General features: G+C 38.4%; 1 protein-coding gene across 1 annotated transcript in view; it reads right to left on the bottom strand.

The window, feature by feature from the left end:
* Nucleotides 1–26,381, bottom strand: part of CYLC2 (cylicin 2) — a 140,894-nt gene extending 114,513 nt beyond the window's left edge. Inside the window, exon 1 of the mRNA XM_086414127.1 lies at nucleotides 26,247–26,381. Coding sequence (XP_086270253.1) covers nucleotides 26,247–26,381 — 135 coding nt within the window. The remainder of the gene's footprint in view (nucleotides 1–26,246) is intronic.
* Between the last annotated feature and the right edge of the window lie 321 nt (nucleotides 26,382–26,702).

Genomic DNA, 26,702 nt, shown 5'->3' with positions numbered 1-26,702 from the left:
GGAGAGGGAGAGGGAGAGGGTGGGAAGATTTGGGAGAATGGCATTGAAACATGAATAATATCATATAGGAAACGAGTCACCAGTCCAGGTTCCATGCAGGATACTGGATGCTTGGGGCTGGTGCACTGGGACTACCTGGAGGGATGGTATGGGGAGGGAGGAGGGAGGAGGGTTAGGATGGGGAACACATGTATACCTGTGGTGGATTCATTTCGATATTTGGCAAAACCAATACAATATTGTAAAGTTTAAAAATAAAATTAAATTAAATTAAAAATTAAAAAAAAGAAATATAATGATATAGAAAACCAAGAAAATACTGGAAAGGATAAATTAATGAAGAACTGGTTCATGTGCTTGATGAAAAAAAATAGAGACAGAGTAAAGGATTAGAAGGATTAGAGATGAAAGGATTCTCATCCTTTATCTAATTCTCAAGGATTAGAAATGAAAACAGAAATTTATCCACAAATGCAGCAGAGTTAATATATTTTTAAGAGAGTATTACCTGTAAACTCTAGGGCAAGAAATTTCAAAATCTGAAGGAAATAGACAATTTCTTAGTGATAAACTTCCACTATTTATTAAATAAGGACAAAGACTTGATAAACCATTTATCATAGAATACATTATGAAGATAGTTGAAAATCTATTCTTTAAAAATATTTTTAGTTGAAGGATAATTGCTTTACAATATTCTGTTGATTTCTGCCATACATCACCATGAATCAGCCATAGAAATACAAATGTCCTCTCCCTCTTAAACCTCTCTCCTACCTCCCACCTCTTCCAATCCCTCTAGGTTGTTACAGAGCCCCAGTTTAAGTTCCCTGAGTAATATAACAAATTTAAAATATATTCTTAAAAGTCACCATGAATAGATAATTTACAGATGGGTTCTACATATAATTTTAAAATAGTAATTAAATCCAATATAATTGAAAACATTCAACTATAAAAAACATGAAATCTCCCTAGCTGGCTTCATTAACCAGAATATGTTTGATAACAAAGTAACAAATTTAAATCAGTAAAACTACTAGCTAGTATGATTGTGAATGGTGAAAAAAAGGAAAAGCAAATGAAATTAACATCAATAGATTATTTCAATAGAAATAATAATAGAAATAGGATTTATTCTAAGTCTTCAAGGGTGAATCAACATTAGGAAATTTAACACTACATTAGATCAATATATTATAGAAGACACCATGTGGTGGTCTTCTTAAAGATACTAAATAAGAGTTGATAATATTCAACCAAGGTCACTCATTAAAAATCCAAACTAAGTTTCATGATTGACTGCCTCACAATAACTTCCCCACACTGACAGCTGCTAGAAGTCTACTGCAGGCACTAGACTTTGCATTTTGCCAGAACTAAGTAGATGTTCATTTCCCACTGAGGCATGGTTAGAATCAAGATATATTTTTCACTATCATGGCTAGTATAGAGTTAGATTGATAGGAGCATTATGGATTAGTAAAATTTCCTGAATGCCTGGTATAAATCAACTAATATAAAAACATCCTCTGGTTCACATCTAGAATTTAATAAGAGATTTGGTCAGTAGTGATAATGGAATTTTCATAGATGTGTGTGTGTGTGTGTGTGTGCATCCTGTGCCTTTACAATGCTATCTGATGTAGATGAAGAACTAGTGATGAGGACCTCACCTACTAATGCAAGAGACATGAAACGAACATTCAATCCCTGGGTGAGGAGGATCCCCTGGAGGAGGGCATGGTGACCCACTGCAGTATTCTTGCCTGGAGAATCCCATGAACAGAAGAGCATGGCGGGCTATGGTCCATGAGATCGCACAGAGTTGGACACAGTTGAAGTGACTTAGCATGGCAGGGCATATATAAATGAAGTGGAAAACACACATTCACTCCTGTGATAAACACTCATACCTGATTTTCAAATAAAAGCTCATTTCCATCAAAAGATAAGCTTTACCTCCCATGAAGACTCCTCTCATTCTTCAGGAAATTAATCCACCTGACTAATGGTTTAGTAGAAATGTTTTTATTATATTTATATTTTAAAATTATTATTATTATTATTTAGTAGAACTAATAATCATTTAGTAGAACTAATTATGTAGTGTTCCAGTAGAATTATTCAAAACACTAAAGGATGATGCCATCAACATGTTGCATTCAATATGTCAGCAAATCTGGAAGATCCAGCGGTGGCCACAGGACTGGAAGAGGTCAATCCTCATCCCAATTCCCAAGAAGGGTAGTACCAAAGAATGTGCTAACCATGAAACAATTGCACTCATATCTCATACTAGTAAAGTCATGCTTAAAATCTTTCTTAAAATCTTGCACACTAGGCTTCAGCATTATGCAAACCAAAAACTTCCAGATGTCCAAACTGGGTTTAGAAAAAAGAAGAGGAACCTGAGATCAAATTGCCAACATTCGTTGGATCATAGAGATAGCTAGGGAATTCCAGAAAAACATCTACTTCTGTTTCATCGACTATGCCAAAGCCTTTGTGTGGATCATAATAAACTGTAGAAAGCTCTTAAAGAGATGGGAATACCAGACCATCTTACCTGTCCCTTGCAGGTCAAGAAGTAGCAATTAGAACCCTGTATGGAACAACTAATTGTTTCAAGATTGAGAAAGGAGTATGACAGGGCTGTCTGCTGTCACCTGGTTTGTTTAACCTATATGCTGAGCACATCATGAGAAATGCTGGTCTGGATGAGTTACAAACCGAAATCAACATAGGCAGGAGAAATGTCAACAACCTCAGATATGCAGATGATACCATTCTAATGGCAGAAAGCCAAGAAGAACTAAAGAGCCTTTTGATGAGGGTGAAAGAGAAAGTGAGAGTCGACTGAAAACGAAATATTATAAAACAACTAAGATCATGGCATCTGGTCCCATTACTTCATGGCAAATAGAGAGGGGGAAAGGTGGAAGTAGTGACAGATTTCCTCTTCTTGGACTCTAAAATCACTGCAGATGGTGACTACAGCCATGAAATCAGAATACATTTGTTTCCTGGCAGGAAAACTATGACAAAACTAGACAGTGTATTGAAAAGCATAAACGTTACTCTGCCAACAAAGGTCCATATAGTCAAGGCTATGGTCTTCCCAGTCGTCATGTATGGTTGTGATAGCTGGACTGTAAAGAAGGCGGAGTGCAGAAGAATTGATGTCTTTGAACTGTGGTGCTAAAGAAGACTCCTGAGAGTCCCTTGGACTTCAAGGAGATCAAACCAGTCAATCTTAAGGGAAATCAACTCTGAACACTCATTGGAAGGACTGATGCTGAAGCTGGAACTCCAGTATTTTGGTCATCTCATGCAAACAGCTCTTAATGGAAAAGTCCCTGATGCTGGGAAAATTTGAGGGAAAAAGTAGATGAGTGTGTCAGAGGATGAAATGACTGAATGCCATCACCAATGCAACAGACATGAATTTGGGCAAACTTCAGGGGATGGTGAGGGACAGGGAGGCCTGGCGTACTGCAGCACCTGGGGTAGCAAAGAGTCGGACACGACTGGCAACTGAACCACAACAACTATTTAATGTTGTATCCGTAAGTTCATTTTTACATGTGATACTCTAAATAGTAATACTTTGTTTATACATTTATCTTTCTTATCAGACAGTGAGCTCATTAAGATAAAATTAATGCATTGTGGAAGTTCAATACCTTATTATCGATGAAACTATTAACCGAGGAAATTAAATTGAGGAATTCACCTTCCTAGCACTGAATCAAACAGGCATTAACCTGTGTTATACAGAGACATTTCAAATGACAGATGGATTTCTTTATGAGAAATAAAGCAAAGTATACCATAAGATTTGTAAATATATACTAACGCATATATATGGAATTTAGAAAGATGGTAACGACAACCCTGTATGCAAGACAGCAAAAGAGACACAGATGTATAGAACAGTCTTTTGGACTCTGTGGGCGGGGGGGGGCGGGGGTGATCAGGGAGAATGGCATTAAAACACGTATAATATCATATAAGAAATGAATCACCAGTCCAGGTTTGATGCAGGATACAGGAAGCTTGGGGCTGGTGCACTGGGATGACCCAGAGGGATGGTATGGGGAGGGAGGTGGGAGGGGAGCTCAGGATGGGGAACACGTGTACACCTGTGGCAGATGCATGTTGATGTATGGCAAAACCAATACAATATGTAAAGTAAAATAATAATAATAATACAAAATAAAAATAAATATTTGTAAATAAAATGTGAAAATTCCCTAACATAGCAGAACAATGGATAAAGGCACAAATTTTCACTCTAACTTTTAGGAACCAAAATGCTTAAACACTTGTAATAGACAAAATGAATCCTTAATCTACCTTTCAGTTTTCCGACAGAAAGAGTTCTGGCCATCATGTCATCTAGGAATTTCCCCATGTACTTTAGTCTATCAGCTGAAAAATATTCAATTGATTATGACAGATGGGCATGAAGTCTGTGCTGATGGACTGAGGAGGGAAAAGATTGATAAATGCTGAGAGACAGATTATATCTTGATGATTGTTTTTGCAAAGTTAATCATCTGTGTAGTGGGTGCTTATTATAATCTATCCTAGGAAAATTATCATTGCCTACTAATTGGCATACATTTTACTTCATTTTTTTAATTAAAAATGCCAAGCATAATTTTCTGCTGGAAATTATTATATATAGCAATAGAGAAACACACCTAACAAAATCAGAAACTTTATAATCTTCATTTTTAAAAAATGATGAATATTCCAAATTTTATCTATGTCTTATGAAATCAATATTAGATGTATCTTAAATGTGGAAATAGTAAAACTATATGACCACATTATGACTATATCCAGTCAACAGTCTCTTAATATTTTATGTTAATCTAATAGCGTACCTAACAATTATTTCCACAAAGCACCCATTTGAAAAACTTGGAAATTGCACCTATTTAATCTTATGTAATTCATAAATTGACTTTTTGAGCTAGAATGGTTATATTGTACACGGACAAGTCAAATAAAAGGGCATGCAATTTTTATTAAATATCTTTTCCAATGCATGTAGCATACCAGGCTGGCTTTCTACAAACAAGTGAAATAGGAAGGAGTTTTATGTGGGAGCAGTTCTGTCTTATATACTTCAGTTTTTGTCATCATTACATCCTAGAAAATGCATCCCTTTTTACAGAATCCCTATTTTTCAAAATATGATTTCTTCAGGTTTCTGGATACATCAAAGAGTTTGTTTGTTTGTTTTAATAGGGAATGCCCTTTAAAAAATTTTTGTCTTAAATTTATATGCTATCACTTCATGGGAAATAGATGGGGAAACAGTGGAAACAGTGGCCGACTTTATTTTTTGGGGCTCCAAAATCACTGCAGATGGCGACTGCAGCCATGAAATTAAAAGACGCTTACTCCTTGGGAAGAAAGTTATGTCCAACCTAGATAGCATATTGAAAAGCAGAGACATTACTTTACCAACAAAGGTTCGTCTAGTCAAGGCTATGGTTTTTCCTGTGATCATGTATGGATGTGAGAGTTGGACTGTGAAGAAGGCTGAGCGCCAAAGAATTGATGCTTTTGAACTGTGGTGTTGGAGAAGACTCTTGAGAGTCCCTTGGACTGCAAGGAGATCCAACCAGTCCATTCTGAAGGAGATAAGCCCTGGGATTTCTTTGGAAGGAATGATGCTAAAGCTAAAACTCCAGTACCTTGGCCACCTTATGCGAAGAGTTGACTCTTTGGAAAAGACTCTGATGCTGGGAGGGATTGGGGGCAGGAGGAGAAGGGGACGACAGAGGATGAGGTGGCTGGATGGCATCACTGACTCGATGGACATGAATCTGAGTGAACTCCGGGACTTGGTGATGGACAGGGAGGCCAGGCATGCTATGATTCACGGGGTTGCAAAGAGTTGGACACGACTGAGCAACTGAACTGAACTGATGATCCAGAGCCAATTGCTCTCAGATCCCTTCCTCATCCCTCTTGCTCTTTTTGGTACAGTAGATATTTGCCTCTTACGTTTCCTTGGCTCAGTTTCACTTGGCTTCCAGCTTGTTTGGAGTTAATGAGAGGTACTAGTGGGAGATGGTAGAGTGGTGGGTATTCAAAAATTATGAAATAGAACTCCCATATGATCCACTCAGTTTCACTCTGAGTATTTATCCAGAGGAAACAAAACACTAACTTGAAAAAATGTCCTCAGCCCCATGTTTCCTGTTGGATTATTTATAATAGTGAAGATAGGGAAACAAACTAAGAATTCCCTGTTAGCTGAATGGATAAAGAGAAAGTGAGGTATGTATACATATCCACATACACAAAGGATATATATTTCAACCTTCATTTCCCTCATAAAATTTTCCAGCACTGGCTATAACTTCTAAGCAGCAGGACATAGAACTCCTGCAGAGGGTTGTAGTGTTTTCCTGCCATTGTTAATCTCTAAGTATCCTCAGTTTTCCCTTTTATCTTCTTAGATTTCAGTCACCTTTGTAATTAGCTCTCTATTAAGTTGCCCATATTTTAACTACTTTGAGTACTTACGACCCTTACTCTACTCAGAATGAATTTTGAATGACATACACTTCAACTAAAAATTAGTAGTAGCACCCTTGAGTGTTGTGTTGCAGTGTATTTTAAGCTTACACTGTGGCTCTGATTCAGTGTTGAAATTAATTACAAATGCATGGCATGGAGAGGAAATTATATTTAACTTCTCACATGCCATATAACTGCTCTACTAACTACTTCTGAATTATACTTCGGTATTATACTTGGTGACTACAAGATTACTTACTTTATTGTGTATATTCATAGAATAGTCTCTTCTCCAAAGACCATATATTTTCTTTAATAAGTCTTTATTAGAAAAGTTTTTGAGACATACATGCCTCTGTGCATTAAAATTATTCTAAAACCCATACATTCTGGTTTCCACATACTGGCAAGTGTGGAAATGCGATGAACCTATGTCAGTGTCTTCTTGCTGCTGTAACACATTATCACAAACTTACTAGGTAAAAACAGCTCAAGTTTATCATGCTATAGTTCTGTCCATCTCAAGATCCTTCATCTTAATCATACCTCCAAAGTTCTTTTACCATATAAAGCAAAATATTCACAGGTTGCAGGATTAAGATAATAGGCTTTATTTATTTATTTATTTATTTTGGCAGCACGATGCAGCATGTGGGATCTTAGTTCCCCAATCAGAGACTGAATTCACGCTCCCTGGAGTAGAAGTGTGGAGTATTAATCACTGGACTTCCAGGGGAAGTCCCAAGATACAGGAATTTTTAGGCAGTGATTATTCTGCTTACCACAACTTTCATAAAGCAATGGTCAGAGCAGAGACTAGAAGTTTCACAATTCTCAGTCACATGTTGGTCCTATCACATTACAAATTATTTGAATCATCTAAAGAAGAGATCACTTTTAAAAATATGACTAGCAATACCAGAAACTATAAAACTCCTAGAGGAGAACATAGGCAAAACACTCTCCGACATACACCACAGCAGGATCCTCTATGACCCACCTCCCAGAATATTGGAAATAAAAGCAAAAATAAACAAATGGGACCTAATTAAAATTAAAAGCTTCTGAACAACAAAGGAAACTATTAGCAAGGTGAAAAGGCAGCCTTCAGAATGGGAGAAAATAATAGCAAATGAAGCAACTGACAAACAACTAATCTCAAAAATATACAAGCAACTCCTACAACTCAACTCCAGAAAAATAAACGACCCAATAAAAAATGGGCCAAAGAACTAAATAGACATTTCTCCAAAGAAGACATACAGATGGCTAACAAACACATGAAAAGATGCTCAACATCACTCATTATCAGAGAAATGCAAATCAAAATCACTATGAGGTACCATTTCACACCAGTCAGAATGGCCGCGATCCAAAAGTCTACAAGCAATAAATGCTGGAGAGGGTGTGGAGAAAAGGGAACTCTCTTACACTGTTGGTGGGAATGCAAACTAGTACAGCCACTATGGAGAACAGTGTGGAGATTCCTCAAGAAACTGGAAATAGAACTGCCTTATGATCCAGCAATCCCACTGCTGGGCATACACACTGAGGAAACCAGAAGGGAAAGAGACACGTGTACCCCGATGTTCATCACAGCACTGTTTATAATAGACAGGACATGGAAGCAACCTAGATGTCCATCAGCAGATGAATGGATAAGCAAGCTGTGGTACATATACACAATGTAGTATTACTCAGCCATTAAAAAGAATACATTTGAATCAGTTCTAATGAGGTGGATGAAACTGGAGCCTATTATACAGAGTGAAGTAAGCCATAAAGAAAAACACCAATACAGTATACTAACGCACATATATGGAATTTAGAAAGATGGTAACAATAACCCTGTGTATGAGACAGCAAAAGAGACACTGATGTATAGAACAGTCTTATGGACTGTGTGGGAGAGGGAGAGGGTGGGAAGATTTGGGAGAATGGCATTGAAACATGTATACTATCATGTATGAAACGAGTCACCATTCCAGGTTCGATGCACGATACTGGATGCTTGGGGCTGGTGCACTGGGATGACCCAGAGGGATGGTATGGGGAGGGAGGAGGGAGGAGGGTTCAGGATGGGGAACATATGTATACCTGTGGCAGATTCATTTCGATATTTGGCAAAACTAATACAATATTGTAAAGTTTAAAATTTTAATAAAATTAAAAAAATAAATAAAAATATGACTATATTTTACAACTAGACATTATTTTAAAGGAGAAAAAGTATTGTCCTTCTTACTAGCAAATGGTCACACAGTACCCTGTATTTATTTTAGTTAAAAAAATTTTAACATTATAGGTCCGCAGCTAAGATTGCTAGGGAAGGATTGAAAAATGAGAACACAGTTGGAAGATCCATACAGGAAATGTGCAATAAGAGTGGAGTTCAGGAAACAGGAACCATAAACATAAGGATGCATCATATGGACAGTTGTCAACAGGACTCTCAGACTTTTTTAAAGAAATATGGTACCTGATAAATAATATTCAAAAGTTCAGCAACCTAATTACTCTTTCATCACTGACAGGAATTCATTAAAATTGTGCATAAAAACATCTTTAAATTATTATTTGCTTGATTTAGTTGAAGGATGGGGAAATTTCAAGATAAAGGGCATGCTTGAAATTGTTACCAAAGTGAAAGAGCATAAACAGAGAAAGATAACTTAATAAAGGAAAGTAATGGTGCCACAGGTGGCTGCCTGATTATTTGTATAAGAAGACACTATTCCTTACACAAGATATAAAATGAATATTCAAGCTAATCGTGTGTGTGTGTGTGTGTGTGTGTGTATGTGTACGTGTTAGTCACTCAGTCGTGTTTGACTCTTTGCACCCCCATGGACTGTAGCCTACCAGGCTCCTCTGTCCATGGGATTCTCCAGGTAAAAATACAAAAATAGAGTGGGTTGCCATTTCCATCTCCAGGGGATCTACGAGACCCAAGGATTGAACTAGGGTATCTTAGCATTGCAGGCAGGTTCATTACCATTTAAATCACAAGGGAAGTCCCTCAAGTTGCTTTTGTCTGGATGTTAAGGGAAAGGGTGATCCTAGCTGATAAGCTGAGTTACAAATTTTGTCCTTTTTCAACTTTTTTGCTAATATTAAATTTATATTGAAAAATCTTAGTTGATATGTGAAAGAAAACATATTTTTCATCAACCTAATAACATCCACCTAAGAATTATTCCTCTCAAATTTAAAATTTACCCTAAAAATAATGTGATTATTTATTATAATTACAAATAAGTGTAAATTTATCACAGCCTTGCCAGTTCTGTGCTTTACCAGTGTTTGTATGCTTTGGCAATCTATATGATGATGAATGATATCTCGTGAATATTTTTTTTCTCGTGAATATTTTAATTTGTATTTCACTTTTATTGTAATTTTAAAATGTATGGAATTAGATACTCTTAATCAGCTCAAACTACTGCACAATTGCATTCATCTCACACACCAGTAAAGCAATGCTAAAAATTCTCCAAGCCAGGCTTCAGCAATATGTGAACCGTGAACATCCAGATGTTCAAGCTGGTTTTAGAAAAGGCAGGGGAACCAGAGATCAAATTGCCAACATCCACTGGATCATGGAAAAAGCAAGAGAGTTCCAGAAAAACATCTATTTCTGCTTTATTGACTATGCCAAAGCCTTTGACTGTGTGGATCACAATAAACTGTGGAAAATTCTGAAAGAGATGGGAATACCAGACCATCAGACCTGACTCTTGAGAAACCTATATGCAGGTCAGGAAGCAACAGTTAAAACTGGACATGGAACAACAGACTGGTTCCAAATAGGAAAAGGAGTATGTCAAGGCTGTATATTGTCACCCTGTTTATTTAACTTCTATGCAGAGTACATCAAGAGAAACACTGGCCTGGAAGAAGTACAAGCTGGAATCAAGATTGCGGGGAGAAATACCAATAACCTCAGATATGCAGATGACACCACACGTATGGCAGAAAGTGAAGGGAAACTAAAAAGCCTCTTGAAGAAAGTGAAAGAGTAAGTGAAAAAGTTGGCTTAAAGCTCAACATTCAGAAAACTAAGATCATGGTATCTGGTCCCATCACTTCATGGGAAATAGATGCGGAAACAGTGGAAACAGTGTCAAACTTTAGTTAGTTTTTTGGGCTCCAAAATCACTGCAGCTGGTGACTGCAGCCATGAAATTAAAAGACGCTTATTCCTTGGAAGAAAAGTTATGACCAACCTAGATAGCATATTGAAAAGCAGAGAAATTACTTTACCAACAAAGGTCCGTCTAGTCAAGGCTATGGTTTTTCCAGTGGTCATGTATGAATGTGAGAGTTGGACTGTGAAGAAAACTAAGCGCCGAAGAATTGATGCTTTTAAACTGTGGTGTTGGAGAAGACTCTTGAGAGTCCCTTGGACTGCAAGGAGATCCAACCAGTCCATTCTGAAGGAGATCAGCCCTGGGTGTTCTTTGGAAGGACTGATGCTCTAGCTGAAACTCCAGTACTTTGGCCACCTCATGCAAAGAGTTGACTCACTGGAAAAGACTCTGATGCTGGGAGGGATTGGGGGCAGGAGGAAAAGGGGACAACAGAGGATGAGATGGCTAGATGGCATCACTGACTCGATGGACATGAATCTGAGTGAACTCCGGGACTTGGTGATGAACAGGGAGGACTGCTACTGCTGCTGCTAAGTCACTTCAGTTGTGTCGAGTCTGTGCGACCCCATAGATGGCAGCCCACCAGGCTCCTCCATCCCTGGGATTCTCCAGACAAGAACACTGGAGTGGGTTGCCATTTCCTTCTCCAGTGCATGAAAGTGAAAAGTGAAAGTGAAGTCTCTCAGTCGTGTCCAACTCCTAGCGACCCCATGGACCGTAGCCTACCAGGCTCCTCCGTCCATGGGATTTTCCAGGCAAGAGTACTGGAGTGGGTTGCCATTGCCTTCTCCAACAGGGAGGCCTGGCGTGCTGCAATTCATGAGGTCTCAAAGAGTCAGACACGACTGAGTGACTGAACTGAACTGAACTGAACTTAATCAGATTACTTTTCCTTTCACTAATCCACCTTTTTTTCAATTCTGTTTTGTTCTGGGTATATAATGATGAACTAAAAAGACATGTTCACCAGTGTCACAGAGCTTATGGTCTAATGAGCAAGACACAAAATAATCAAGTAAGAAAACCATGGGGTAAGTCTATAAAGGAAAACAGAGTGCAATTTGACAAAGGGATGTGAGGAGAGATTAGTAGAAGAATTACTTAAGAAACTTAAGAAAGTTTGCAAGGTCAGGTTTTAAAATTCCCTTCACATATTTGAAGCTGCAATATGACCCCTGGATATGTATGTTCCCTGGAGGCTCAGCGGTAGAAATCTGCCTGCAGAGCAGGAAAGTGGGTTCAATCCTTAGGTACCAGAAGGGAGATGTAAGTTCAATCCCTGGGCCAGGGAAGATTCCCCGGAAAAGGAAATGGCAAGTCATGTCTGTATTCTTGCCTAGTAAATCTGATGGACAGAGGAGCTTGGTGGGCTACAGTTTGTGGGGTTGCAAAGAGTTGAACACGACTTGGTGACTAAACAACAACACAAAAAAGGAGACATTTCTTGAAAGAAAAAAGGCAGAATTAGTTTTATTTCATTACCAGAATACTCTATGGCTGGCTCTATTTCTTATTTTGTTCTAAAGGCACTGTCTACTCAATACCATAATATAATAGTTATATAGACAACATGGATAAGAATATCCTCATTTAATACTACATATAAATGAAGCAAAGAATGTTTAACTGGTTTGTTAAGGTCAGATCCCAGCTTTGTTTTAAACCTTAGCCTTTATTCATTACAGGACCTTTGAGAGCACATGGTAATCTTTTTTTACTTGGTGGTTTATGATTGTCACTTGGCAAGCTATAAATACCAAGTACCTAAAAACTAATTTGATAAAAAAAAATGAAAATACATTGTAACATAAAATTTATTATATTAAAATATGCAGCTCAGTTTACTATTGCTTATCTGCATATTTAAAGTTAGCATAATACATTCTCAAAAGTAAGAAAAAACATATCCCTTGAGACTTCTGCCTCAATTTGACAGAATTAAGGAGTGGGTTTTCCTATATCAAATCACCACTTTTGATTATTTCAAAGGAGAAAAGCAGAAAAGTGAAAAGGAGAATTGAAGAGAGAAGATGTGGAAAGGATGAGGAGAGAAACAGAACTATGAGAATAAAGATGGCAGGATAGAGGATAATGAACTGTACTCTCTTAGATAGGGAGCAGGGAGAAATTATTTTTAGAAAGATAAAAATGAGCTAGAACATAAGAATGATATTTCTTTATCTATAAACTACTCAATACTCAACTGTAGTAAGATGTGGTAGAGTAAGATGGGATCAAAATATTTAATATATCTGTCTGGACCCCTTTTCCCTTATACTGCATGTCACTTCCCAAAGATTTAATTTATTTCATCAGATTTGTTGTCACATACTCCATTTACCTTATCCTCTAAACTGCTAATTTTTGTTCCTGAATATTCAGTAACAGATGTAATCACTAAGCATATAATCACATTCTGTAATTCCTTCATTTTAAGTTTTTATTCACATGATAATTTAGAGTTTTCTGTAAATAAAATAAGATTTAAAGATAACGCTTTTCTTGGAAGAGCATAGTCAAATAAAGTTATACCTAAAGGAACTAAAATTACATTTTCTAAGTTCATGCTTTTATTTCTCTGTTTTATTGGAACATATACAGTATCTCATAGAAACTGTATTCTTTTAGATTCCAAAGCAAAAAGGTTCACATGATTTTGTAATATAATTTATTACATTACTTATTTTTTTGTTTGGTTCTAAGACCATATTTAGTATCAAGTGTTAAAAGACTAATATACTAATTTATGTTTTATTTATTTTGCCACAAAAGAAAAACTAACTTGATTTTAATGTGGTATTTACTAGTTTTGTTACATATCATCAAGACTACATATCCATATGAATAACAAATTTAAAAGTGTACCTTTTAACTTTGAAATAAGTATAGTGTTAGGAATTCATGTTGGAAAAAAAAGCACTTTAAAAGGATTACATTTGCATGGTGTTCAGAAAATGTGTCCTCTAGAGAAACCTTTCATTGTTATTTTAATAACTGTGTCAAGACATTCTCTATGGCAAAATTACATCTTCGAGACTGACAAGTGACTTCAGCTGATGGCAGATGAAAACAAAGCACATACAAGAAAAATTGAACACTATTACACCTTCTGTTTACTGACGCAGCTGAAAGAAAGACAATCCCTAGGAATAAAATGTTCAAAAGATATCTTAGTGGAAGTGATGTCTAATGATAGATTAAATTGCATGGTCTTCCCACGGCTCATAAAATTGGATATTATTTTATTCTAATTGATTTTTTATTTAAAACTCCTAAGTTCAGTTCAGTTCAGTCATTCAGTCATGTCTGACTCTTTGCGACCCCATGGACTTCAGCACAACAGGCCTCGCTGTTCATCACCAAATCTCAGAGCCTACTCAAACTCTGTCCATTCAGTTGGAGATGCCATCCAACATCTCATCCTCTGTCATCCCATACCCCTCTGGCCTTCAATCATTCCCAGAATCAGGGTCTTTTCAAATGAATCAGGTCTTTGCATCAGGTGGCCAAAGTATTGGAGTTTCAGCTTCAGCATCAGTCTTTCCAATGAATATTCAGGACTGATTTCCTTTAGGACAGACTGGTTGGATCTCCTTGCTGTCCAAGGGACTCTCAAGGGTCTTCTCCAACACCACAGTTCAAAAGCCTCAATTCTTTGGGACTCAGCTTTTTTATGGTCCAAATCTTACATCCATACGTGACCACTGGAAAAACCAAAGCTTTGACTATATGGACATTTGTTGGCAAAGTAATGCATCTGATTTTTAATATGTTGTCTTTATTGGTCATAGCCTTTCATCCAAGGAGCATGTGTCTTTTAATTTCATGGCTGCAGTCACCATCTGCACTGATTTTGGAGCCTAAAAAATTAAAGTCTGTCACTGCTTTCATCGTTTCCCCATGTATTTGCCATGAACAATGGGACCAAATGCCGTGATTTTAGTTTTCTGAATGTTGAGCTTTAAGCCAACTTTCTCACTCTCCTCTTTTACTTTCATCAAGAGGCTCGCTCTTCTTTGCTTTCTGCCATAAGGGTGATGTCATCTGCATATACGAGGTTATTGATATCTCTCCCAGCAATCTTGATTCCAGCTTGTGCTTCATCCAGTCAAAACTTTCTCATGATGTACTCGACATATAAGTTAAATAAGCAAGGTGATGATATACAGCCTTGACATACTCCTTTCTGATTTGGAACCAGTCTTTTGTTTCATGTCCAGTTCTAAATGTTGCTTCTACCCCTGCACACAGATTTCTCAAGAGGCAGATCAGGTGTTCTGGTATTCCCATCTCTTTCAGAATTTTCCACAGATTATTGTGATCCACACAACCAAAGGCTTTGGCATAGTCAATAGAGCAGAAGTAGATGTTTTTCTGGAACTCTATTACTTTTTCAATGATCAAATGGATGTTGGCATTTTTATCTGTGTTTCCTCTGCCTTTTCTAAATCAAGCTTGAACATCTGAAAGTTCACGGTTCATGTACTGCTGAAGCCTGGCTTGGAGAATTTTGAGCATTACTTTGCTAGCTTGTGAGAAGTGCAATTGTATGGTAGTTTGAGCACTCTTTGTCATTGCCTTTCTTTGGGATTGGAATGAAAACTGACCTTTTCCAGTCCTGTGGCCACTGCTGAGTTTTCCAAATTTGCTGGCATATTGAGTGCAGCACTTTCACAGCATCATCTTTCAGGATTTGAAATAGCTCAACTGGAATTCCATCACCTCCACTATCCTTGCTCATAGTGGTGATTCCTAAGGCCCACTTGACTTCACATTCCAGGATGTCTGGCTCTAGGTGAGGGATCACACCATCGTGATTATCTGTGTCATGAAGATTTTTTATATAGTTCTACTGTATATCTTGCCTCCTCTTTTTAATATCTCCTGCTTCTGTTAGATCCATACCATTTCTGTCCTTTATTATGCCCATCCTTGCATGAAATGTTCCCTTTTCTTGAAGAGATCTCTATTCTTTCCCAGTCTATTGATTTCCTCTATTTCTTTGCATTGATCACTGAGGAAGTGTTTCTTATTTCTCCTTGCGTTTCTTTGGAACTCTGTATTCAAATGGGTATATCTTTCCTTTTCTTTTCTTTTTTTTTTTTTTAGAGCACAGTTTAATTTTTATTTATTTATTTATTTTTTATTCTTAAGAATGTAAGTTTTTTTTTTTTTTTCCTTTGCCTTTCTCTTCTCTTCTTTTCACAGCTGTTTGTAAGGCTTCCTCAGAGAGCTATTTTTGCCTTTTACATTTCTGTTTTTTGGGGGGATCGTCTTGATCACTGCCTCCTGTACAATGTCATGAACTCCTGTCCACAGTTCTTCAGGCACTCTTTCTATCAGATATAATGCCTTGAATCTATTTGTCACTCCCACTGTTAATCATAAGGTATTTGATTTAGGTCATACCTGAATGGTCTAGTGGTTTTCCCTACTTTCTTCAATTTAAGTCTGAATTTGGCAGTCAGGAGTTCATGAACTGATCCACAGACAGCTCCCAGTCTTGTTTTCACTGACTGTATAGAGCTTCTCCATCTTTGGCTGCAAAGAATGTAATCAATCTGATTTCGGTATTGACCATCTGGTGATGTCCATGTACAGAGTCTTCTCTTGTGTTGTTGGAAGAGGGTGTTTGCTATGATCAGTGTGTTCTCTGGGCAAAACTTTATTAGCCTTTGACCAGGTTCATTCTGTACTCCGAGGCCAAATTTGCCTGTCACTCCAGGTGTTTCTTAATTTTCTACTTTTGCATTCCAGTCCCCTATGATGAAAAGGACATCTTTTTTGCATGTTAGTTTTAGAAGGTCTTGTAGCTCTTCATAGAACCATTTAACTTCACCTTCTTCAGCATTACTGGTAGGGGCATAAATTTGGATTACTGCGATATTGAATGGTTTGCCTTGGAAACGAACAGAGATAATTATGTCTTTTTTTGACCTTGCATCCAAGTACTGCATTTCAGATTTTTGTTGACCATGATGGCTACTCCATTTCTTCTAAGGGATTCTTGCCCACATTAGTATATTTAGCGGTCATCTGAGTTAAATTTACCCATTCCAGTTCATTTTCGTTCACTGATTACTAAAATGTCAGTGTTCACTCTTGCCATCTCCTGGTTGACCACTTCCATTTTGCCTTAATTCATGAATCTGAATTTAAAGGTTCCTATGCAATATTGCTCTTTACGGCATCAGACTTCACTTCCATCACCAGTCATATCCACAGCTAGGTGTTGTTTTTGCTTTGGCTTCGTCTCTTCAAGCTTTCTGGAGTTATTGCTCCACTCTTCTCCAGTAGCATATTGGGCACCTGCCGACCTGGTGAGTTCATATTTCAGTGTCCTATGTTTTTTCATTTTCATACTGTTCATGGGGTTCTCAAGGCAAGAATACTGAAGTGGTTTGCCTTTCTTTTCTCCAGTGGACCACGTTTTGTCAGAACTCTCCACCATGACCCATCCATCTTGGGTGGCCCTATACAGCATGACTCTTAGTTTCATTCAGTTAAACAAGGCTGTGGTCCATATGATCAGATTGGTTAGTTTTTTGTTGTGGTTTTCATTCTGCATACCTTCTAATGAAGAAGCATAAGAGGCATATGGAAGTTTCTTGATGAGAGAGACTGACTGAGGGGGAATTGCGTCTTGTTCTGAATTGTGGGGCCATGCTTCAGTTCAGTTCAGTTCAGTCACTCAATCGTGTCCGACTCTTCGCAACCCCATGAATCGCAGCATGCCAGGCCTCCCTGTCCATCACCAACTCCCGGAGTTCACTCATACTCACGTCCATCAAGTCAGTGATGCCATCTAGCCATCTCATCCTCTGTCGTCCACTACTCCTCCTGCCTCCAATCCCTCCCAGCATTAGAGTCTTTTCCAATGAGTCAACTCTTCGCATGAGGTGGCCAAAGTATTGGAGTTTCAGCTTTAGCATCATTCCTTCCAAAGAAATCCCAGGGCTGATCTCCTTTAGAGTGGACTGGTTGGATCTCCGTGCAGTCCAAGGGACTCTCAAGAGTCTTCTCCAACACCACAGTTCAAAAGCATCCATTCTTCAGTGGTCAGCTTTTTTCACAGTCCAACTCTTACATCCATACATGACCACTGGAAAAACCATACCCTTGACTAGACGGACCTTTGTTGGCAAAGTAATGTCTCTGCTTTTCAATATGCTATCTAGGTTGGTCATAACTTTCTTTCCAAGGAGTAAGCATCTTTTAATTTCATGGCTGCAATCACCATCTGCAGTGATTTTGGAGCCCCAAAACATAAAGTCTAACACTGTTTCCACTGTTTCCCCATCTATTTCCCATGAAGTGATGGGACCCGATGCCACGATCTTAGTTTTCTGAATGTTGAGCTTTAAGCCAACTTTTTCACTCTCCACTTTCACTTTCATCAAGACGCTTCTTAGTTCCTCTTCACTTTCTGCCATAAGGATGGTGTCATCTGCATATCTGAGGTTATTGATATTTCTCCCAGCAATCTTCATTCCAGCTTGTGCTTCTTCCAGCCCAGTGTTTCTCATGATGTACTCTGCATAAAAATTAAATAAGCAGCGTGACAATATACAGCCTTGACATACTCCTTTTCTAATTTGGAACCAGTCTGTTGTTCCATGTCCAGTTCTAACTGTTGCTTCCCACCCTACATATAGGTTTCTCAAGAGTCAGGTCAGATGGTCTGGTATTCCCATCTCTTTCAGAAGTTTCCACAGTTTATTGTGATCCACACAGTCAAAGGCTTTGGCATAGTCAATAAAGCAGAAATAGATGTTTTTCTGGAACTCTCTTGCTTCTTTCCATGATCCAGCAGATGTTGGCAATTTGATATCTGGTTCCTCTGCCTTTTCTAAAACCAGCTTGAACATCTGGAATTTCACAGTTCAAGTATTGCTGAAGCCTGCCTTGGAGAATTTTGAGCATTACTTTACCAGCATGTCAGATGAGTGCAATTAGGCATTAGCTTCAGCATTCTTTGGCATTGCCTTTCTTTGGGATTGGAATGAAAACTCACCTTTTCCAGTCCTGTGGCCATGCTTAGTAAACCTTTAATCTAATTTAGTCTAATTTTCTGTGTATGGGCGGGGCTGTGTTCCCTCCCTGTTATTTGACCTGACCCCAAACTATGGTGGAGGTAATGAAGATAATGTTGACCTCCTTCAAAAGGACCCCTTGCATGTACTGCTGCACTCAGTGGCCCCAATCCTGCATCAGGCCACCACCAACCCATGCCTGCACTGGAAACTCATGGACACTCATGGGCAATTTGAGTCAGTTTCTTGTGGGGTCACTGTTCCTTTCTTCTGGGTCCTGGTGAAAACACAAGATTTTGTTTGTGGTCTCCAAGAGTCTGTTTCCCCTGTCCTGTGTAAGTTCTGGCAGCTCCATGGTAGGGTTAATGGTGACCTCCTCCAAGAGGGCTTATTCCATACCCAGGTCTACTGCACCCAAAGGCCCTGTTCCTGGAGCAGTCCACTGCTGACCCATACCTCTGCAGGAGACACTCAAACACATTTATGTTTCAGTCTCTGTAGGTCTTTGGGTCCTGGTGTTTGTCGAAGGTTTGTTTGAAACCTCTGAGTGTCTCTGGCATGAATGGGGTTTGATTCTAAGCATGATTTTCCCCCTCATTCCATCTTTCTGGTGCTTTTCCTTTGTTGCTGGATGCAAATAAAAATCTTAAAAGGAGAAGAAGCTTAAAAGGAAATTTGAGTATTATTTTTTTAAATGAAGTTTGAGTTTAGTAGTTGTCTTTTGAACTATTTAATCATTTTATCATTATTGGAGAATATTATAAATCTCTAAACTGAACACATTGTAGGAAAATCATACAAATTACTTGCTCACCTAAGTCAACTTCAAAATAATATCTACATAAACTGACAGTCATTATGGCTGATAGTAACTGTCAGAGAGCAAAACTTGTTAACCATTCATCTATGTCTTCTAAATTTTCACTCTCTGATATTAAACTGTAAATGAAACACAGTAATATTTGTAGATGTACAATCTTACAATTAACATTTTTAAAAAGACACTATGCACTTTGCTAGATTCTGTGCATTATAAGTCTTTTCAGTCATGTCTGACTCTGTGCAACACTATAAACTGTAGCCTGCCAGGCTACTTTTCCATGATATTCTCCAGGCAAGAATACTGGAGTGGGTTGCCTTGCACTCTTCCAGAGTATCTTCCTGACCCAGGGATCAAACCTGCATCTCTTATGTCTCCTGCATTGACAGTCAGGTCCTTTACCACTAGCGCCACCTGGGAGATTTCTGTAGATACTACAAAATTACAAGATCCTCAAAGGATGTGTAACTGTGTATGACAAGTCTCATGATTTGCCAGTCAAGGAAACTAAGGGTATGACATTTCTTCAGATGTTTTGTTCAATGTCAGGTATATAAAAATGGAATTAATTCAGATAAAAATGAAGAAGTAAAGAAGAATCTAAGGGAGTCTAAATTGACATATGATGGAAGGCAGCATGGCATTTTAAAACAGCAAAGAGTGAGCTCACAAGGGAATTAGGTATATCTCTTCAGTATTTGAAAGCCTGTCATGAGCAAGGGGATTAATGTCTGTTTTAGATAAGTATTTCAAAAATAGATTTGTGTTTAAGTGAAGGCAGAGTTTTGTGCCAAAGGGATTCAACTATGTCTGCTAACTGAGATAATGAATACCCAGTTCCTATAGGTGTAAAAGCATTGATTCGACATACATTAAAGATGAATGGCTTGGAAGAAATTTAAGAGTCATGTAGGGGATAACTATTCAGTGCTTGGAATTAATTTGAGTTTTCTACTCAATTTGAGCAACTTGATGGCCCAAACATATAACGTTGTCATATCTTGGTTGTGTGTATATTTATAATCCAGCCACTGCATCAACTGTATTGATCAGATCAATGAGTTACAGTGGAACTGGAAGAGTCAGTCTTAACAGATACACCATATAAGTTGAAATTTCCAAAGGAAATAAGCTGAACAGAGTATGAATCCTGTTAAAATCCAAATATTTTTGACAGAAATATTTGATGTCCTTAACACTCAATAGTAAATAAATATCAGGAATGTTAAACATAGCAGAAAAATAATAGTTTTTTTTTTTTTAATTCAGCCATATCCAGGTTGTAGCTTCAGCTCTGACATTTGCCAGCTGTTGCCTATACCACTTAGATGGATTCTGAAGAGGATTTAATTATGAAAATAAAGTTATGTGCAAATGTTCTATTCAATACATGAAACTATCATGGGCCCATATGTTAATTTTGTTTTATTTAATTTAAAGTGAAATTACTTTAAGTCCTAGAATTGAAAAAACATTTATTAATAAGCTCCAACATTTAAGAATACAATTTAAGTATGATTCATAAAATAATACCCACTAAACTTCCATTTATTTACCCTAGACTCCAAACCCACCTCACATTCATCCATCCTATGGAGACAAGGTTAAACTTGTGGAAGTAAAAGTTGTTTATGACTTTTTACTACCCACTGTACAAAGTGAACTACCACACAATTGCACTCATCTCACACGCTAGTAAAGTAATGCTCAAAATTTTCCAAGCCAGGCTTCAGCAATATGTGAACCATGAAATTCCTGATGTTCAAGTTGGTTTTAGAAAAGGCAGAGGAACCAGAGATCAAATTGCCAACATCCACTGGATCATCGAAAAAGCAAGAGAGTTCCAGAAAAGCATCTATTTCTGTTTCATTGACTATGCCAAAGCCTTTGACTGTGTGTATCACAATAAACTGTGGAAACTTCTGAAAGAGATGGGAATACCAGACCACCTGATCTGTCTCTTGAGATCTCTGTATGCAGGTCAGGAAGCAACAGTTAGAACTGGACATGGAACAACAGACTGGTTACAAATAGGAAAAGGAGTTCGTCAAGGCTGTATATTGTCACCCTGCTTATTTAACTTCTATGCAGAGTACATCATGAGAAACGCTGGACTGGAAGAAACACAAGCTGGAATCAAGATTGCCGGGAGAAATATCAATAACCTCAGATACGGAGATGACACCACCCTTATGTCAGAAAGTGAAGAAGCACTAAAAAGTGTCTTGATGAAAGTGAAAGTGGAGAGTGAAAAAGTTGGCTTAAAGCTCAACATTCAGAAAACAAAGATCATGGCATCCGGTCCCACCACTTCATGGGAAATAGATAGGGAAACAGTGGAAACAGTGTCAGACTTTATTTTTCTGGGCTCCAAAATCACTACAGATGGTGATTGCAGCCATGAAATTAAAAGATGCTTACTCCTTGGAAGGAAAGTTATGACCAACCTAGATAGCATATTGAAAAGCAGAGACATTACTTTGCCAACAAAGGTCCATCTAGTCAAGGCTATGGTTTTTCCAGTGGTCATGTATGGATGTGAGAGTTGGACTGTGAAGAAGGGTGAGCACCAAAGAATTGATGCTTTTGAACTGTGGTGTTGGATAAGACTATTGAGAATCCCTTGAACTACAAGGAGATCCAACCAGTCCATTCTGAAGGAGATCAGCCCTGGGATTTCTTTGGAAGGAATGAAGTTAAAGCTGAAACTCCAGTACTTTGGCCACCTCATGCGAAGAATTGACTCATTGGAAAAGACTCTGATGCTGGGAGGGATTGGGGGCAGGAGGAGAAGGGGACGACAGAGGATGAGATGGCTGGATGGGATCACTGACTGGGTGGACGTGAGTCTGGGTGAACTCCGGGAGTTGGTGATGGACAGGGAGGCCTGGCGTGCTGCGATTCATGGGGTCGCAAAGAGTTGGACAGGACTGAGTGACTGATCTGATCTGATCTGATCTGTACAAAGTGATTCAGTTATACATATACATATATCCCTGGTGGTTCAAATGGTAAAGAGTCTGCCTTGGGAGACTCAGGTTCAATCCCTGGGTTGGGAAAATCTCCTGGAGAAGGAAATGGTAACCCACTCTAGTATTCTTGCCTGGAAAATTCCATGAATGAAAGAGCCTGGAGGGCTACTGTCCATGAAGTCACAAAGAATTGGACACGACTGAGCAACTAAAACACACATATGCACACACACACAAACATTTTTCTTTTTCAAATTATTTTTCCATTTAGGTTTTTACATAATATTAAGCAGAGTTCCCTGTGCTATACCACTATACTGTAGGTCTTTGTTGATTATCCATTTTAAATATGTGTGCACCTGCCAATCCCAAATTTCCTAACTATACCTTTCCCTCTACCTTTCCTGCTGGTAACCATAAGTTTGTTCACTAAGTCTGTAAGTCTGTTTATATTTTGTAAACAAGTTCGTTTGTATCATTTATTTTAAGGTTGCATATAAAAGAGATATCATATGATATTTCTGATGATATTTAATTTATACTATATAAATTATATATTTATATACTACATAAATAATATGTTTATATAATATTATATGTATATATATATAATTTACATATTTCTTATGACTGACTTCACTCTGTAAGACCTTCTCTAGGTATATTGATGTCATTGCCAAGGCATTATTTTATTCTTTTTAATGGCTAAGCAGTAGTCCATTGTATATATGTACCACATTTTCTTTACCCATTGCTCTGTTGACGGACATGCTTACTATCATCAAAACAGACAAAAAAGTTAAAAAAATGGTCAGGAAATCTAAATAATCATTTTCTTCAAGGTATACATACAGATGGCCAAGACGCCTGTGAAAACATGTTCAACATTGCTAATTATTAGAGAAATGCAAACCAAAGCTACAGTGAGATAGCACCTCAGTTCGCTTCAATCACTCAGTCGTGTCCGACTCTTTGTGACCCCATGGACTGCAGCACACCAGACCTCCCTGTCCATAACCAACTTCAGAAGTCTACTCCTGGACTCCAGGACTCTCAAGAGTCTTCTCCAATGCCACAGTTCAAAAGCACCAACTCATGTGCATTGAGGCGGTGATGCCATCCAACCATCTCATCCTCTGTGATCCCCTTCTCCTCCTCAAACTTTCCCAGCATCAGGGTCTTTTCAAATGAGTCAGCTTTTCTCATCAGGTGGCCAAAGTATTGGACTCTTAGTTTCAACATCAGACCTCCCAGTGAACAATAAGGACAGATCTCCTTTAGGATGGACCGGTTGGATATCCATGCAGTCCAAGGGACTCTCAAGAGTCTTTTCCAACACCACAGCTCAAAAACATCAATTCATCAGCGCTCAGCTTTCTTCACAGTCCAACTCTCACATCCATACATGACTACTGGAAAAACCATAGCCTTGACTAGAGGGACCTTTGTTGTCAAAGTAATGCCTCTGCTCTTTAATATGCTGTCTAGTTTGATCATAGTTTTCCTTCCAAGGAGTAAGCATCTTTTAATTTCATGGCTGCAGTCACCATCTGCAGTGATTTTGGAGCCCACAAATATAACATCAGCCACTGTTTCCACTGTTTCCCCATCTATCTGCCATGAAGTGATGGGACCAGAGGCCATGATCTTAGTTTCCTGAATGCTGAGCTTTAAGGCAACTTCTTCACTCTCCTTGTTCACTTTCATCAAGAGCTTCTTTAGTTCTTCATCACTTTCTGCCATAAGTGTGGTGTCATCTGCATATCTGAGATTATTTATATTTCTCCAAGTAATCTGGATTCCAGCTAGGGCTTCATCCAGCCTAGCATTTCTCATGATGTATTCTGCATATAAGTTAAATAAGCCTGGTGACAATATACAGCCTTGACGTACTCCTTTTCCTATTTGGAACCAGTCTGTTGTTCCATGTCCAGTTCCAAACATTGCTTCCTGACTTGCATACAGATTTCTCAAGAGACAGGTCAGGTGGTCTGGTATTCCTATCTCTTTCAGAATTATCCACAGTTTATTGTGATCCACACACTCAAAGGCATTCAGTTCAGTTCAGTTGCTCAGTTGAGTCCGACTCTTTGCAACCCCACGAACCACAGCACTCCAGGCCTCCCTGTGCATCACCAACTCCCAGAGTTCACCCAAATTCATGTCCATTGATTCAGTGATGCCATCCAACCATCTCATCCTGCCCTCAACCTTTCCCACCATCAGAGTCTTTTCAAATGAGTCAGCTCTTCATATCAGGTGGCCAAAGTATTGGAGTCTCAGCTTCAACATCAGTCCTTCCAATGAATACCCAGGACTGATCTCCTTTAGGATGGACTGGTTGGATCTCCTTGAAGTCCAAGGGACTCTCAAGAGTCTTCTCCAACACCACAGTTCAAAAGCATCAATTCATCGGCATTCAGCTTTCTTTATAGTGCAACTCTCATATCCAACAAGACTACTGGAAAAAACATAGCTTTGACTATATGGAACTTTGTTGGCAAAGTAGTGTCTCTGTTTTTTAATATGCCGTCTAAGTTGGTCATAACTTTCCTTTCAAGGAGTAAGCATCTTTCAGTTTCATGGCTGCAGTCACCATCTGCAGTGATTTTGGAGCCCAAAAAAAATAGTCAGCCACTGTTTCCACTGTTTCCCCATCTATTTTCCAAGATGTGTCAGGACCAGATGCCATGATCTTAGTTTTCTGAATGTTGAGCTTTAAGTCAACTTTTTCACTCTCCTCTTTCACTTTCATCATTTCTTCTTCACTTTCTGCCATAAGGGTGGTGTAATCAGCATATCTGAGGTTATTGATATTTCTCCCGGCAATCTTGATTCCAGCTTGTGCTTCTTCCAGCCCAGTGTTTCTCATGAGGTACTCTGCATATGAGTTAAATAAGCAGGGTGACAATATACAGCCTTGATGTACTCCTTTTCCTATTTGGAACCAATCTGTTGTTCCATGTCCAGTTCTAACTGTTGTTTCCTGACCTGCATACAAATTTCTCAAGAGGCAGGTCAGGTGGTCTGATATTCCCATCTCTTGAAGAATCTTCCACAGTTTATTGTGATCTACACAGTCAAATGCTTTGACATAGTCTGTAAAGCAGATATAGATATTTTTCTGGAACTCTCTTGCTTTTTTTGATGATCCAGTAGATGTTGGCTATTTGATCTCTGGTTCCTCTGCCTTTTCTGAAACCAGCTTGAACATCTAGAAGTTCATGGTTCACGTAGTGCTTAAGCCTGGCTTGGAGAATTTTGAGCATTACTTTGCTAGCATGTGAGATGAGTGCAATTGTGTGGTAGTTTGAGCATTCTTTGGCATTGCCTTTCTTTGGGATTGGAATGAAAACTGACCTTTTCCAGTCCTGTGGCCATGCTGAGTTTTCCAAATTTGCTGGCATATTGAGTGCAGCACTTTCACATAATCATCCTGCAATCCCACCCCTTGGGTATATATCTGGAGAAAAACATTTTCTGAAAGGATGTATGCACTCCAGAGTTCACTGCAGCACTGTTTATAATAGCTGAGAGGTGAAAAGTCCATTTCTTTTTAAACTTGGAAAATAAAGGACAAAAACTGAGACTCATTTTTGCCAATCACAATGTAAAGGAGAGCAGCAAATGAAAAGAAAAACATTTTTGGCATAGATAAATCTGAGTGCATGACTTCATTAATTAAGCTGTAGGGAGCATCTAACACATGAAGAAAGTTTCTTACCATTTTTTCAAGCATTCTCTTTTTGCAAACAGTTTCTCTGCTCTCGCACTTTCTTCTAGGAAGTTCTTTATCTGTGATAGCATGGATGACATTATCCTCCTGGGGTGAATAATTCAAACTGGCTAATGGGGCCATTCGGAGCATAACTCTGAACTCAAATCAGTTAATAGAATAGATCTTTGGCTTGCCAGTGTGACAAGAGAGTCAAGATTTAGTTGGAGAAAATAGATGCTGATGGATCACTTTAAATTTTAAAAATATGGACTACTGTTTAAAAAGAATTGTCAAGCAACATCTTCAATAACCCCTCAGTACGGTAATCTAGAGCTTCCCTGGTGGCTCAGATGGTAAAGCATGTGCCTGCAATGCTAGACACCCGGGTTTGCTCCCTGGGTTGGGAACATCCCCTGGAGAAAGAAATGGCAACCCTTCTCCAGTACACTTGCCTGGAAAATT

Source organism: Bos grunniens, chromosome 8 (genome assembly GCF_055505025.1).
Source record: "Bos grunniens cultivar Pamir isolate PY7600 chromosome 8, Bosgru_T2T1.0, whole genome shotgun sequence".
Taxonomy (NCBI): Eukaryota; Metazoa; Chordata; class Mammalia; order Artiodactyla; family Bovidae; genus Bos; species Bos grunniens.
Note: the sequence above shows the minus strand (reverse complement) of the source record. Positions and strands in the feature narration are given on the sequence as shown.